General features: G+C 39.3%; 1 protein-coding gene across 1 annotated transcript; it reads left to right on the top strand.

Moving 5' to 3' along the window:
* Window positions 1-362: 362 nt before the first annotated feature.
* MRPS27 (mitochondrial ribosomal protein S27) lies at window positions 363-15774 on the top strand (the record flags this gene model as incomplete). The annotated part of the gene is made up of 7 exons (XM_010139612.1): window positions 363-477; window positions 982-1060; window positions 2465-2580; window positions 5300-5402; window positions 7697-7839; window positions 11257-11412; window positions 15372-15774. Coding segments are annotated over 7 exons (952 nt in total), but the record flags the coding sequence as incomplete, so codon positions are not given.
* Window positions 15775-16193: the final 419 nt, after the last annotated feature.

Here is a 16193-nt window from a genome sequence, read left to right as displayed (position 1 = left end):
ATAGTAATCTCATTTGGCCTTCCTAAGTATACAAGCTATTATTTTATAGTATTCATCTTTTCAGGGGAAAAGCAGTAGGCTTTCTGGAAGGTGAGAAGTTTAAAATACTACACATGTTTGAAAAGGTCAGATTCCTCCTTTGTACACACTACTAAAGGATATCAAAGTGTTGTTTCTCTTACTTGAAAGGGCTTACTGGAGCCTTTGGAGAGCAGTGTTTGACTGCAAAGTCAAATACAGACAGATTTATATTTGAGATCATGAAAGATGGGGGTTCTGAAAGTCATAGTTTGTTGATTACAGAATTTGTTCTGTCATAACAAAGAGTCATACTGTCACCTGGGCCATTTGTTGTCCTTCAGGTTTCGGCATAGTCCAAATTGCTGGTACTTGAGAGACTGGACCATCCACAGCTGGATCAGACAGTGCTTAAAATATGGTGCACAAGACAAAGCCTTATACACATTAAAAAACAAGGTAAGTTTTTACAAATCCATAAATATATTTGATCAGCTTTTTGAGACAAGAGTGGCTTACCTGGAGTTCCTATTGCAGCTGGGTCCCATAGATTTTGGTTTGAAGTTCAGATACTTGTTTGTCAAAACAAAAATTAGTGTTGCACTTTAGTTTTAGCTAAAGCTCTTTACAGCTTTTATTTTTTCTTCTTTCCCAGAAAGCTTCTTTGTTTCAAATAGAGTTGGTGTCCCAAATATGCTAGATGAAGGAGAGGCATAAAAACCTGATAGGCAATGTCCTTCCTGGTCCCAAAGGCTCAGATAAACTGACAAAACAAATTCAGTATATCAAAAGCTAGAAGGCCTACATCACAGGATCCATGCTAATCTCCGTGTGTTGTTTGACTGCCAGATTGCAGCAGTGTGCAATATGGTTATGATCTTTCTGATACCTGCAGCACTATGCTTGGGAAGATTACAACAGCAGATTTTCACAATTATTTTTTTATTTCCTTCTTTTCCTCAGGTTCAGTATGGAATTTTCCCAGATAATTTTACATTCAATATTTTGTTGGATTGTTTTATAAAGCAGAAGAAATACGAAGGTAAGAAAATAATGTACCAGTTGAGTTATGCTCTTGTATCTGCAGAGCCTTTCTTTGAATTAAAAACTTTTAGCCATATTTTCTTTCAAGTCACCTTAAAAACATGTCTTCTTCTTCTTTGAACTACTTTCCATGGAATCACAGAATTATTCTGGCTGGAAGAGATTTTAAGATCATGAAGTCCAACTGTTAAGCTAGTGCTGCCAGGGTGCCTCTAAGCACCACTTCTCTATGTCTTTTAAATACCTCCAGGGATGGTGACTCCACCACTGCTCTGGGCAACCTGTATTCTGCATGTTTATATCTCATTTCTGTGTGGTTTTCATTACATAATTTTGAAACATGTTCAATTCACAGTTTCTATTGTGATTAATCCCATTCCAAATGTAAACCAAGTTTGCCAGTTTTTGCAAATCTGACTTACGTGCATAGGAGTTATTAGTGGCAACTGGAGTGTTATAAGAATAGAAATGCTTGTTGGTAGAGTTCATCTTACCTAGCTCTTAAGCAAGTTACTTATATGACCTGTCTAGAGTTTCTGTTTCTCAACAGCTGTGCTGGATTGCCATGTTGAGGTGCCTGCCTTTCAGTATTGACTCTTTGATTGTTGAGATGAATAATCTTCTCATGATTGATGAAAAATATTGAAGATTTTCATTTCACTGCAGGTTTCCTGGTGCTCTAGACTTTCTGGTGCTCATAATACTCACAAAAAACAAATAACTGAAGGGGGGAATAGAACTGCAGGACTTAGGTCTATAGCTTTTATCATGACAGTTTTGCTAAATGGCAAATTAATACATTGATTTACTTTATTTTGAGAGCCCTCCTTATTTCACGTATATTTCTTTTCTGTGACAGGCTCAAGGCCTTTTGTTTAACAAATTGTCCTTCCTGACAGGGGGTGTTACTGGAACTCCCTGTGGAGCTCCTCCAGAGCATTGTTTGCTGAATACAGTGAGTGCTGTGGGTGATCTGTGACAACATTTCTGCTCCATTGTACTCTGCTGTCACCTTAAGGGCAGTGAATTTAAGCCAGTCTTCTTTTGTTTTTAATCTAAACACAAGAACAAAGAAGTCATTTTTAGAGATTTTTTTGAAAAATGTTAAGGATTGAAGAGCTGAGCAAAGAAGAGCCAATTAAAGACTATAGACCTAAGATGAGTTTGGAAATCTCCTTTGCTATGGTCTCATGCCATTCAACCCACTTTTCCTTTTCCCAGTGTGTTTGAATAACCCAGGTAAGACTAAATCTATACTACTAGTCATAAGAAATCTTTAACTTTCTCCCTAACTGCTGCAAAACATACTACAGCAATAACGTATCAGTGAGGCTGAGTGGATGTTGTGAAAGGGAGCTGTGTAAATTTGCACTTGCTGATTATGTATTGTTTTCCATCCCAGATGCTATGTCAATAGTAACAGAGATCATGCTGCAAGAAAGTTTTGATGAATTCTCCACACAGCTTCTGTCTCTCTATGTTTTATATCAGTACCTGGCAACCAAGTCTGAACATACGGTAAGCTGACCACACTCAAAATGATACACAAAACCTCCATTTCAAAATGTTGTGGTACAGTCAGCTGTGCATTCAATCTTGAATATGTCTTATTTCCCCTAAGTTTACCTGGAAAAAATAACTACTACTATTTTCCCACCGCCCCCCCCGCCCCCCCATTATTTTTACAATCACAGAAGAAAGAGAAAAAAGAAAACACAAAATGTGAAAACCATCGAATAACTTGTCACCTCTTTTGTTCCTTTTTATGAAAGGAAAGGTGTGTTGGGATTTTCAGATGTAGTGTATGTCCATTGGAAGGTTATGAACTGACAGTTCATCTAAGTTCAAAGAGAGCTCTGTCAGTTAACACACACAAAAAAATGGGTCACCTGTTGTATAGGACCCAGTTAATGGGAGTGTTGTTCACTGTTAGAGTTTGGTAATGGTGATGTTGCAGAATTACCAAACACTTTCACTAGGATTTTTAATACCCTGTTTGGCTTTGGGTGTATGGTTACAGCATGTCTTCGTTTTAAAACAGTTGAGGCTCTTGGAAGAGGCATGATTCTACCTTTGCAGAATGGGCTCATTAGGTGTCAGCAAAGGCCTCTGTCATGTCCATCACTTTAGGCAGCTACTTTTAATGTAGTTTGGCACAAGCCTTCAATAGTGTGTTGGCTTCCATAAGGAAAATGCTTAAAGCCTCCACTTGTTTTACATGAAGCATCGTCCAAAACGTGTATTACAGATGCCTTGAGGTTTTACTCAGTTGGGTTGGAATTTCACTTTTCACTTTTGGCTATAGAAAACAGATGTGCATTTGCCCTGTTCTGTATTCTGCTTCATTCCCCAGAAGTTAAGTATGCTTAATCACTTGTATATGAAAACCAGAGGGACCAAAATCTCACTTTCCCATTGTGTTTGTCATGCTTGTTTATCCTCATTGCAAAGACAAGTACTTGTCAATATGTGTAGCATTTAATGAAAGCTGAATATGCAAGCAAGGACAGTGTGGACACATGATGCATTTAAGGCAAGCATATTTATATAGTTGTGATTTATTTAATATGCATTTTGAAATAACCCCCACCAAAGACGTCAATAAGTTTTATTTTTATATATGGAGTACCATTCAACATCTCATAATGCTTGGTACCAATTCTCTGTGTTTGGTGTAAGAAGTGGGGATCGGTTTAGCTACTCCTGAAAATCCGTTTCCCTTTTTCCAAGGTATGAGACAGGTCAGCCAGTGTCCTGTTGCAGACAGGCCCTTGGTCATAACTTGGCCATAACTGTCCAGCAGCCTGATGAAAAAATCTTAACTTTGAGAGCTGAATCTTGCCCATTGTGACTCTATTAGTCCTTAGTGTGTATAGCAGTGATATATCTTCCATTTTTCTGCTGTTCTCAACACCACTGAAAGCCTGCCTGGTCTTGGCTCTCCCCAGAAAGTTTCCTCCTGGAATGCTGCAAACCATCAATATGATAGCTGTCTTCTACTGCAAAGGATTAATGCTAAGTTCTTGCAGTTCCTCCACCTCTTGCGGCCAAAGGGCTAGCTCACAAAAGAACAAATATGGCTAAAAGCCCTGTTTTTCCAGCTGCATCTGATTTTCCCGTAACATTGAGCTGCAGTGCTGAATTCAGCATGAAATGGCTCTGACTCCTTGTATCCCTTTTCTGGGCCAGGCAAATACCTTGCCTGACTGTCAGGTGCTGGTATTTTGTGTCATATGATAAAATGCGAATTCTTGTATCACCTGAACGGAGACACAAAAAAAATGCCATACCCTGAAAAGATATATTTGAATAATGCACTAAACCAGAAGGTCAAACCTTTCTGCTTTTTAAGACTCAGTGTACCTCGGGAATTTTTCAGAAGGCTTATTTCTTTCACCAGGGACGTTTGTTTCAGGTCACAAGGTAATAAATAAGACATTACCACTAAACCCATGTGTTAGACAGTCAGACTTCCTCCAGTCTATTTCCTTTTGTAGCTTCCTTTTCTAAGCAATGGGAGTTAAGCTTCTTTCCCTTGCAGTAAAGAGATACTTTTCCTTATGTTTGTGCTTCTCTGGTCTTGTACTGTACAATCCCATAGCAAAACAAAATCCACACTGCTCTTGTCGTTCTGATATTCTTCCTGATTGGGTGCCCTTCACTGGTGGTCTGGCTCAGGCAGCTGATGCTTTTCTCTAGCTGGAGAGACAGCTGAACTCTTAATCCTGGGGCATACAGTAGTCTTGGGGAGTTGCGTATGTTCTTTTCATGTGCAGATTTTGGATTCGGAGCAGCTGTTAGCAGCATATTGTTCTATCAGCATTTTTCTATTCTACTGAGGGTAGTGGAGTATGTATCTTACCACATACTTAAAAGAAAAGGCTGCTCTACTATGGAAGCTCTGTAATTTTTTTCTTCAGCAGCGTTAGCCTGAAGCAAGTGGTAGGACAGAGACAGAGCTTGGCCAGTTTTCCTAAATGTAACCCTCTGTCCTGAAGGAAATGCACTGATTGATTTCAATGCAAAATCTTAACTATTCACATTTTACTGTCTTCCTGAAAGGTAAGAGTGTCATCATAGGCATTCTGTTCCTCAGGATATACTTACTGTATCTCTGAACACTAGGCGTGATTCTTTATTGCTAAGGCATCTGATGAAAAGCCACTGATGCTGTCTATGGCTACGGCCATTTTATGTTTGTGCTTGTCAAGGAACACTTAGTTTGCATTTTTTGCAGTGGGAAGAAGAGAGAAATCTTGGAGCATCGCTAGTGCTTACAGGTCTAAAGCAAACAAGCACTGTGGGTTTTAGCTCCCAGCTCTATGGCTATGCATTCCTTGGTAAGTTTTGCTTCCCTTACAGTAACCTTTTCCTTCTTGTCTTCAGTGGCTGAAGTAAATTGGCATCTTTGCTTTATTAAAATGTATTCAAAGAAGAGGCTAAGACAAAAAAAAAGGCAGAAATAATGGAAAGAGCAATTTCAGAGTTAAGACCGAATCTATTTTATAAGCCCAGAGCCTAGCACTGATTTGAATGATATGCCCTTTATCAGGCAGCTTCAGAAGCCCTTTAGGGCTCCCTGCAGGTTTGGAGTGGCAGCTGGAAGAATGGAGGCATTCTTAAAGAACAGTAGTGTTGTTTTGTGTGTGGACCAACAAATTAAAAAAAAAAAGAAGTACAGAGTTCAGTAACAAAGATTTAAGGTTGTGGACAATAAACTCTTCTTCTAGTTAGTGAGCTTCTTAAATTAATCCTTAAACCTCAAGAAGTTCAGAGAGCACAGCCTGAAAAACACTATCTTTACTACTTTCTCTAAAGTTAATGTTTCTGCTGTGAACAGCAGATAGCAGTGCCTTTATCCTGTATTCATTAAGAGGTCATCACTGCTAATGATATGCTATATTATTAAAGAGCAGTTAGTTCAGAGTATATCCAGAATTGGAGGGAAGGGGAATGGAGTAATTCTTGAATTTCCTCTAACCTTTAGAGGAATGTAGTGCAGATAGATTTTGTTCTTCTCTACAATATGATTATTTACTAGAAAGTAATTAATCAATTTAGAATTTATAATTATGCAGTTGTTCCATTACTCCATTATATTTTATTCTGGAATTTATTGAGGGTAATAAAATGTGGATTTGTTCTTAAAATGTGGCCTCAAAATACAATGCATAGCGGCAGAGTTAAGAGGTTCATTTGCATTTATCATGACTGTAAAACAACAAACTTATTTTCATTCAGAAAGAGGGATAAATATGAAAATTATAGAGCTGTATTATACAGTGGAGATACTGATACAAATAGGGACTTTGCTGTCCAGTTGGCATTCAGTTTGGAGTGTTTTTTATGTCATACAGAATTGAGCAGTGGCTCTATTTCAGAAATGCACTTCAGTGTTGTCTGTGAGCCGTTCTGCTTGTTCCATGACATTGACATTCAGTAGGTCAGAAGTTATTTACTTTTATGTCACGTATTCCACAGTCTTGCCAACACTAATGGAACCAGCCTCTGAGAGAGTGAAAGAAGTCTACAGGCACAGAGTGGCCTCAAGCACCTCAGCTATTTTAATTTAGCCATAGCCCGTAAGCTTTGGCTGTGCATGCATTACTTTGCTTTTCCTTAGCTGTTCTCTTCCAGGTAAAGAAGAGTAAAGTGTGTTTCATAGTTCTGCGTCATTATAGAATCATAGAATCATTTGGGTTGGAAAAGACCGTTAAAATCATCAACTTCAACTCTTAACCCAGCTCAGCCAAGTCCACCACTAAACCATATCCCTAAGCACTACATAGCCAGAGTGCAATTTAGATTGAGAGCTTGGGTACAGCCCTCATAAGCTACACTGAAGTGGTATTATTTGCTACATTCACAATGGCAAAATCAAAACCTTAGAGTGACAACAGTTAAAAGTTAGTACTCACCAACTGCAATGTGAGGTACATTTCCTCCATTATGTAGGAGTCTTGTGTTCTCTAGTAATTACTGTCAGAAGAAAAGCCACATTGTCAGTGGTGATGTGCATCACAGGTCCTGCTAAAAGCCAGTGTAGACCCTGTTGCACAGAATGGCCTAAATGAAGAACTAAAATTTCGTTTTGGGAGGTCTCCCATATTTCCTCTTGGAAAGCTCCAGCAGAAACAGGTGTACTAAGCTGTATAGTAAGTCAGAACGTGTGCTATAAATACCATACAGGCTGGCCATGACACATGTGTGAGTAGACTCTAAAGGTGAATCCAGAACCTCAGATTTAGTGCACACATGCTGCACAGTCAGTCCCTGAAGGCTAAGGAGACATTTGTCAGAGATCTTCAGACATCCTGCTCAGAGCTGCTGATACAACTGCCAGACAACTAGAGACCACTTTTTCTCTTTTCTAACTGGACAAAATTTCTAGGCAAGGGTGAAGGGTGAATGGGAAGGAACTGGAAACAAATGTGTAACAGCCATTAAGCTGATCAAAAAGAAGACACCTGAATAAAATAAGGTAATAGCAGAGCAGTGTTGTAGAATAGGGTGGGTTTTTTACTGCAGAATTCAAGACGCTTGCTGTCACTTTTAAAAAAGAGAGCCAAACTACTTGGATTCCATTAAGATTCAAGTGTTCAAGTACTAATGCTGAAGTATTTTTTTATGGCAGGGAAAGTGGAGTTGAATCAGGGGCTAAGAGCCGTATACAATCTAATGCCACTGATGTGGACACCTGGATACTTGAATAGAGCCTTGCAAGTGATGGAGAACGTGGCTTCATTGTCAGGGGACAGCAAAATCTGCGAAGAAGCTGTAAGTATGAAGGCTATAACCTGCTGAACTGGAGGTATTTCATACAAGCCAAGCTCCAGTAAAACCTGTGAATTCTGTGCCTTGCTAATCAAAAGAGGCCCAGCATTACTTCAGAGGTCGTTGAAAGACAGGAAAAGAAATAATGTTTGGAACAGAACCACTGCTTCGGTTGATGAGCCAGCAGTCATATTTATTGGCATGTCTTTGGGAATGAATGTCTATTACCACAAACTATTTAAGTATGTTTCCTAAGTCTTCCCCTGCTTAAATAGACACCCGTGTCTCAGGGAGCACGTGTCTGTAGAGTTGGGAAGACCTAAAGACTTTGCTTCCCAAGTTTCTGAACTTGCTCAGAGAGTGAGTTAGCAGTGAAGATGAAATACCACGTCTTACATGATTCTATGATTCTGTCATTGTGTCTTGTTCCTTTCCTGACTTGTTCCGCTCCCAGCACAGAATTCCATGTATTCTGTGCCCTCTGAAATGAAGTCCTGAGTGATGCTGTTATCAGGACATGGTACAGAGTGATTTCTAGAAGGTTTGTAGTGCCCTCACAAGGGGAGGGTGGATAGACTTCATCCACTTGTAAGGTCAGCATTGACTAAAGGATTTGGGGCTTTAGGATTGCTAAATTGATTGCAGGGCATCAGACTGATCTTGGAATCAGTCAGCTTAGGAAGGCTAACTTAAAAAAACACCACCACATGTAGCATAGAAAGGGTGCTGAGATCTCACCTCCTCTTCTTGGTACTCTTTCCTGAAAGTGTGTCTGTTGATGGAGATTCCCTTTTGCTAGCATCGCTGCTAGGCTTGCAGTCTCTGCATTTCCCTGAACACACAGAGGCCAGGGCACTGCCTAGCCATCTATTACTACATGTAATAAATACTATGTGTAATACTGAACAGCGCAAGGAAGGAGGTGTCACATCTGCAACTTCCATCATTTTGTGTTACCTGTTTGGATGTAGGATTTTGGGGATTTATTCCTTACTCCAAGTCTGCAGACCTCAGCCTAATACACTTGTGATTTTTTCTTCTGCTTACAAACTCTAGAAAAATAAAACTTGCTTAATCCTCAGCTTGCTTTGTGAACATCCCAGTGTTGAAACAAAGCTGCGTCTGTTTGGTACAACAGGTCCATAGAATAACCCATCCTTCTATGTACTGGTACTGTAAAAATTGGAAATGCTAGTAATACCTAGCAATGCTTTCTTCACAGAGATACTTTTTACTTTGTTCAGTGAAGAGCAAAGAACTCAAAAAACAAGGTTGTTACTGATAACTCATGAAAGCTGCAAGTGTCTCAATACAAATCGAGTAGCAGGGCTCGAAAAGCAATGGCAGCGAGAGCCACACAGAAACCTCCCTGAAGAGATACTTGGCTTCATTTGGAATTTAGGTAGCAGTATATAAACAGTATTGCAAGTCACATAAGTTTCGTCAAACTGAGGACCAAGAGCAGGCCTGAATGATTTGTAATTATCAAAGTAATTTTTGTGCATTTTTGTGACCGTGATGCAGAAAGGAAAACAAGGAAAATACATTGGTTCATATCCCTATCTGTGTAAAGTGATTACAAAGTGTGTTGACATGCATAATCTATCCTTTTCTACCTAAATGCTTATTAACATTTTACTGTCAAAATGCATACAAGATATTTTTAATCACTATTTCCAACTAAAAGGCAGTACTCTAAGAGCGAAGGACTAAAGGCAATGACAAGTCAGTACTGGGATCAGTCAACTTCCACTGCATTAAACAGCAGATATGATGAGAATAGCCTCAAGTGCCATAAACCCTTTTTTCCCGTAGTATCCTGGGTCTTTCTTGGGTGGAACTAGATTGACTACTATGCAATTCTAGAAAGTCTGTATCATAACACTCGGAAGTATAAGCTGCATTACAAACTGTTGTTCTTGCTTGCCTGCACATTCACAGAATTACTTGAGAAAGACATGGCCCTGGTTTTGCAAACTTGGTCATTTTCCATAATGTAATATAATTTTCTGGCTGAATAAATGTTATCTAAAAGGGAAGTTTTCAAATGAACTTTCTTAACTGTGTGGTTTCAGTATAAACATTTTCAACTGACTTGACCAGTCGCTATCAGTCACTTTACCTTTTCTTTCAGGCTTTAAGCTTCCATTCATTTCTGACTGGAAGGGTGTCTCTTTTCTCTCTGTCATTATTATCTTAGCAACATAATAGAAATACTGTTTTAGTATTGTGCTATATTGTTTTACTGTGAACAAGCAAGACAAATTTTGGTTTTTTTCAACTGTCCGAGTCTCTGAGTTAGTGTATGTATTTCCAAGCACATAATTACTATATTTCCAAGCACATAATTATTATTTCACTACTTATTACATCCTGTTACAGTACTGCTAGTTCAAAGTCTACATTTTACATGTCAAGAATGTTATTTCAAATAAGCCTAACTTTTATTCCTTTATCATTTTATACTTACGCTAGGAAAATGAAACTTCAAGTATTAAGATCCTTTTTGCTTGGAGAAAGTATCACAGATATAAAGGTTATGCAGAGTTATTTCCTCCTACTGATAAACATTCAGAATTAGGATTCATGGAAAGATAACAGATCTTTGCATTTCTAAAAGCTGAACTTTAAAAATGCAGGCAGCCTGCATCAAATATTTCCAGTTACAGTTATTGTGTTATTCCCAAAACAGCAGCAGCATCTCTATAGTGGTTTCATCTTTTGTATCAGTAATACGCACAGAAATACTTTACCAAATCCCTTAGTGAGGCTAATGCATTCTTTTGATAAAACTGCAAATAGATTAGGGGAGGGTGATTCTTTTACTGCCTCAAAAGACAAAAGCATGAAGACAACAGGGGTATCACAGCTTAAAAATATACCTATTCCAATATATTATATGCCTGCATTTTCATTTTTCCTGTTAAATTACCAAAGTAATGATAGGAATTAATGTTCTTGTTGCCGAACAGAGGATTCCGATGCTTTTTTTCACTGAAGAGGTGTTGAGGTGATCAATTAGTGATTATACTGCTCAAACATTCCATAGTAATATCTTACTAAGATGCATCTGTGAATGTCTATCATGCTGGTGCTGTTATCACCATGACTATCATTAAGCATTAGTACTTATGGTCAGATATCTGGCCAAGAGGAGACACTACCCTACTGCCTGAGAAATCTGCAGATACCAGTCAGCATCTGAGTCATGGGGAGAACTCAAAGATCTCAAGTAGAGCACAAAATTCTTCCAAAAATAAATCTCATTTCCTTTTAGAATTAGGTTTTCTTTTTATCATACACAGAAGTCATCTCAAAATACATGGTAACTCATTAATTTGTTTGTAAACATGACAATGGTGTTATTCAGATTGTATATCTGAACTGTTTATGCTAACAATGACAAATGTGATTGTTCAGATTGATGCTCTGGAGACCATTTTGCAATCTGTCCTTGAAGCAAAACCTGGTCCAGAACTGGCTGAGGAAGTCAAGGAAGTAGAGCAGAAGTCACAATGTGCAGAATCAGAAGAAACAGAGCAGTCTAAAGCACCTGAGTACTACAGCCGATTCAAGGTAAGAGAGTTTCATTTATCTAGATATTCTAAGCTATAATGGGTCTCCATAATATATACTAGAAAATATATGTGCTAGTTTATTATGCCTAGTAGACTTACACGCCTGCATCAGGAGTCCTACCTGGCATTTTTGAAACTGATGTCACCTTACATTTTCACTTCTTCAAACAGGAAGCAGCAGCCTACGAAGACATAAATGCTCAAGGCCACTTGTCTTTTGTCTGTCTGCTGGGTTTTTATCTTCACTTTTCATATATCAAAATCATAAATCCAATCCTGTTCACAGAAGTGGTATGTCATTAGAGAGCCATTATCTGACCTTCTGTGAGCTCTTCCTCATTAAAATAAATTCTAATAGGCATGAGACCATCCGGAATTTATTGTCCATTTGTGTTTGTTACATTTAAGCAGGAATATTGCATGCTATACTGTCAGTCTGGGGAATTAAGTAAGGCTATATCACCTCCCTTTTAACTTTAGGTCATCATGCTGGCAATAGTAATATGAATCACAAACAGTTGTTCATTAGAGCACAGCTGTATAATGAGTGCATTCTTATTTCATCATGCCATAGGTATATAACGAGCTCATTTTGTTTTATAATCTCTGATGTGTTCTGTGGTAAAGACCAAAGACCCCAGGTTAAAACTAACCTGATTTATAGTTCCAGGAGCAGCACTCTTTCTATAGCCCATCAGTTTCTGTTGTTGCTGTCACGTCTTTGGACGGTTGTTCTGGATACAGACTGTTATTCTTCTAAAGAAACTGCAGAAGTTAAAAGACTTATATCCTATGGCTTCACCTCACATACACACTTCTCCTTCCTTTAATTTTTATTTACATAAATCATTTGCTACTAATCTTTAGATACTAAACATGCTTTGTAAGGACTTAGAACTTTTTAATTAAAGAGTTTGGGAATCAGTGGGTGCTCAGCATGTGATATTTAATTCCTGGATGAATTACAGTGAATTAAGTAAACACAAGTGCCCTCTGAAGAAGGGAGTGATACATTTTAACGAGTCTCTCATTGTCTATCCATTGTCTCGCCTTGAAGAAAATAATGCAGAGTGTTCAGGACAAAGCCTAAATGTCAAACTGGGGACAGACTAGTGCCAAGAGGGTAGTTTTCTTCTCACCTCATCCTTTCCACAAGTTCCATAATTAACCCCAATTCAGGCATTCCCTGGTGTGGCAGGAAGTGCCCTGATTTGAGCCAGCGAAGTCCCAGTGCTCAGCTCTAAGCTCTCACCAGAGAAGTCTGAATATAAGAAAGACATACCCCTCATGTGAAGTTTAGTCATCCAACAGTAATTTGTATGTATATAAGACACAATTTATGATTGTCTGGATGAGAAAAGGAGCTCACAAGTCAGAATGCCATTTTAGCTAATCCTGAAAGAGCTCTCAGACGATGCTCTCAAATCCTTGGAGTCAGCACCAGCCAGTCATCCCAGATGAACTCTGGACGCCTACGAGCATAGTTCACAGGGCAGAGAAGTTCACTAGAAATCCACACAAGTCTGAGGGAAGGTGGCAGCTCTGAAGCCACCAGGTGATGTTGGCATTCACAGCTGTTCTCCCAGCAGAGATCTACTGCCCCTTGTGTGATGTAGACCCAACACAGGATTTGCAGTTCTGCTGCTGAAAACACGTTGCAGTTTGTCCAGCCCCACATTAGCCAGCACATCCCAGTCTTCCTCCTCAAGCTCAAAGGCACTTGCTTCTGCCTCCTGCTTGCCCAGTTTTCTTTCACAAGTCATGCACCTGGGTATGTGAGGAAAAGCATGTGGATTTGCTCCAGACGTACAGTTCCTGTGTAGAACTGTACCTTGCTCTCTATGGCTTTTATACACATACTTGGATGTGCGATGTCTCTTGCCAACCTTCAGAACAGCCATTCGTAGAAGTATATGAAAAGGCCATGACAGCCTAACAGATACAATGTGCCCTTCGTGGCAGCTTGTCCTTCACTTCCACTGAAACGAACAGGACTTGAGGGCATTTGGTTCTTGCCAGATAAAGCCTTTGGAGCTGTTACCTAGACTCTCCATCTGACGCTGTCATTCATGCTGTAATTACCTTTTTTCAGATCACGTATGCTGAGGCTCAGTACTCACTACAGTGTTCCTCAGGCAATTCATTCCGTCTGTGTCAATGATCAGTGGGCAAACATTTCATCATGTAAATGCTGGCAACACACTCTGTAAAAGCAGTGCTCCTTCTCTAACTGTTTGCATGCAGAGCCTTGGAGAGTTTATAAAAATCAGTGATTTAGCCACCTAAGAACGTGCCCTTTTGGTACCTGCAGGGCATAGAGCCTGCTGCTTTCTTAAATTAGTTTCTCTAATGTATCGCAGCAGAGCAGGGAAGGTTCTAGTAGTTCAGTGGTACCAGTAATGGCTTAGGAGAGAAGTCCTGCTAGTTTCCTAGTTGCCTTTCTGTGGTTCAATTTCATACTGCTTAGGTTCAGTGCATAAAGACCATTTTCAGCACATCCTTGGTAGTGGTTAGGAGGGAAAGTCTGCAAGATCTAAACCAGTGATATTTAAACTGAGTATCTAATCTGTAAACATGAGTGTAGTTGTCAGGTTCCTTAGACAGACATAAGCTCTATGGTCTCTTCATATTTCTCAGTGATGCATTGTATACTTACTAACATCTCAAACACAAGAGACAAATATATCTAAATAGCACTGAGTTTGGTTTTAGTCCGTTAGCTTCAAAGCCATTGGTTTTGCTTTCATTCTTTTTCATAAAATCAAAAAACAGAGCCAAATACCCAAGACCCTCATACCTGCATGCCTAGCATTCTAATGACTCTTTTAATCTGCCATCTGTCCAGTTCAAACCTTCAAGGGTCTTTCAAAGCACAACAAAGCCTGCAAGTTGCTGGTTATGACAGGGAGAAGTAGAGAAACTTCAGGGGGGACAAAAACAAGACAGAGCCTCAAGACAGGAGCTGAGGGGTGGTGCCTTTGCAGATTATTCCTAGCGTGGGCTAGGGTGAGAGGAACACTGTGGGCCAACAGCACAGCACATAAGCTTCCAGTGATAACTGAAAGTGGGAGTTATTGAAAAGATTTGAAATCAGGAGAATGTTGCTCTCTAATGAGTGAGCAAGGGGTAAAGAATCTGCCAGTGCCATGTCATCTTTCTTCCCCAGGAAACTCCTTGGTTGTGTATCTGCACTTTTCTACAGCAATTACTCAGATGTTATTGAGCTATCAGGGCTAAAGATTCCAGAAAGCCAGAAGTAGTATCACTGGATGATACATCCTCTTAACTGAATTAGCATTTTTATGTTGCATGAAATCTAGATAAGTAAAGCTCGAGAAAGAAATACTGCACAGTTTCTTACCGAAGCCCTGCTCTTAGTTTCAGTGTAGGGTATCACTGAAAAAATATCCCTTGCTTTAGCGCTATTGTACAGTCTATGTAAGCACAGTCAAGCCTCAGATCATGGTAACTGCTGGGAAGAAAAATCGTGGGAGTTAACTTAGTATGCCATTACCAAGAGAGCACTTAGAATGATGTGCATCTGTTGAGAGGGATGCTAATGCAGGCAGTGTGAAGCAAATCATTGAGCTGGTTTTGAGGTAAGACATCAAAATAAGGTTGTTTAGATTATATCTGTTGTAGTTGACTGGTCAGCTTACTTTTTTATTAATAGCAGATAACTGAACTTGGAAAAATAAAGAAAATTTCAATGGTTAACAAAAATGAAACTTTATTGTTTTGTTTTATTGCTCAAAAAAAGTTATTCTAGAGGTTAGCATTTCAAGAAATGGTATCTATCCCAGTCAAAAGACTTTGCTGGGAAAAAATAGTTACCTGGCTCATATGGCCCAGCTAATAGATTCAAACAGTGACTATAGGTAAATACTTTGTGGCTGATCATTTTGTGACTGACTGGTTCTCTCCTTCTCACTCTCTGCTAAATCCCTCTTTTGACAGGAGCTGTCCTCTAAGCTGCAGTCACTTGGCAAGGTTGAATCTGAAAGCCTGTTAACCCTGACCACACAACTTGTCAAGGAAAAGCTGCCAGCGTGTGAAGTGGAAGACATTGCAAAACATGAGCAGAAGCTAAAGGAGTGGGAGCAAGAACAAACACTTCTCATTGAGAGAGAAAGAGAGTTGAGAGAAAAGGCTAGGCAGGAAATGGAGGCTAGGAAGCTCGCTAAAGCATCTGCTTAGTACTGGAACTCAAAGACTGGCGCAGTGGTATGCATTCCTCTGTCAGTGATCTGAAGTGCTCACCATTAGTAGTTCATTTCAATCCTGCTGCGAGTGTGACTATATGTGACTGCTTATTTGCTATATGCAAATAAAACTTTTCCCATTTTGCATGTTTCCTGAAGTAAAGCACATGTGTTGTAGAAATATCCTGTATATGATATCTTTTCGTCCTACCATCAGCCTGGCAGGGAGTGGGGTGGAGACCACACAAAGAAACAAAGGCATAAGAAGTTGCTTGCCTGTGACAAAAGGTGTATGTAGAGGGTAGAAGAAATAAAAGAAGATGGAAAAATTTTAAACATAAGCTGTTTTAGTACGCTTTCTCAGGAAAGAATGTCTTGGCTACTCTGAACTTCAGACACCTGGAGAATTAATATATATTGATTGGGGATTTTTTTCCCAACAATTGGAAAATTCAGGCCACTATACATAGAGTTGGAAGTCTAACTTCAGACTGTTTTTAGAACTACTTTTAAAGAGTTCCAGCCTAGTGGGTTAGTGCTCAGATGTACCTTTCCTCTGAGGAAGTTAGAAATTTCT

Source organism: Buceros rhinoceros, unplaced genomic scaffold (genome assembly GCF_000710305.1).
Source record: "Buceros rhinoceros silvestris isolate BGI_N320 unplaced genomic scaffold, ASM71030v1 scaffold1747, whole genome shotgun sequence".
NCBI lineage: Eukaryota > Metazoa > Chordata > Aves > Bucerotiformes > Bucerotidae > Buceros > Buceros rhinoceros.
The sequence above is the reverse complement of the archived record's forward strand: the minus strand, read 5'-3'. Positions and strand labels throughout refer to the sequence as shown.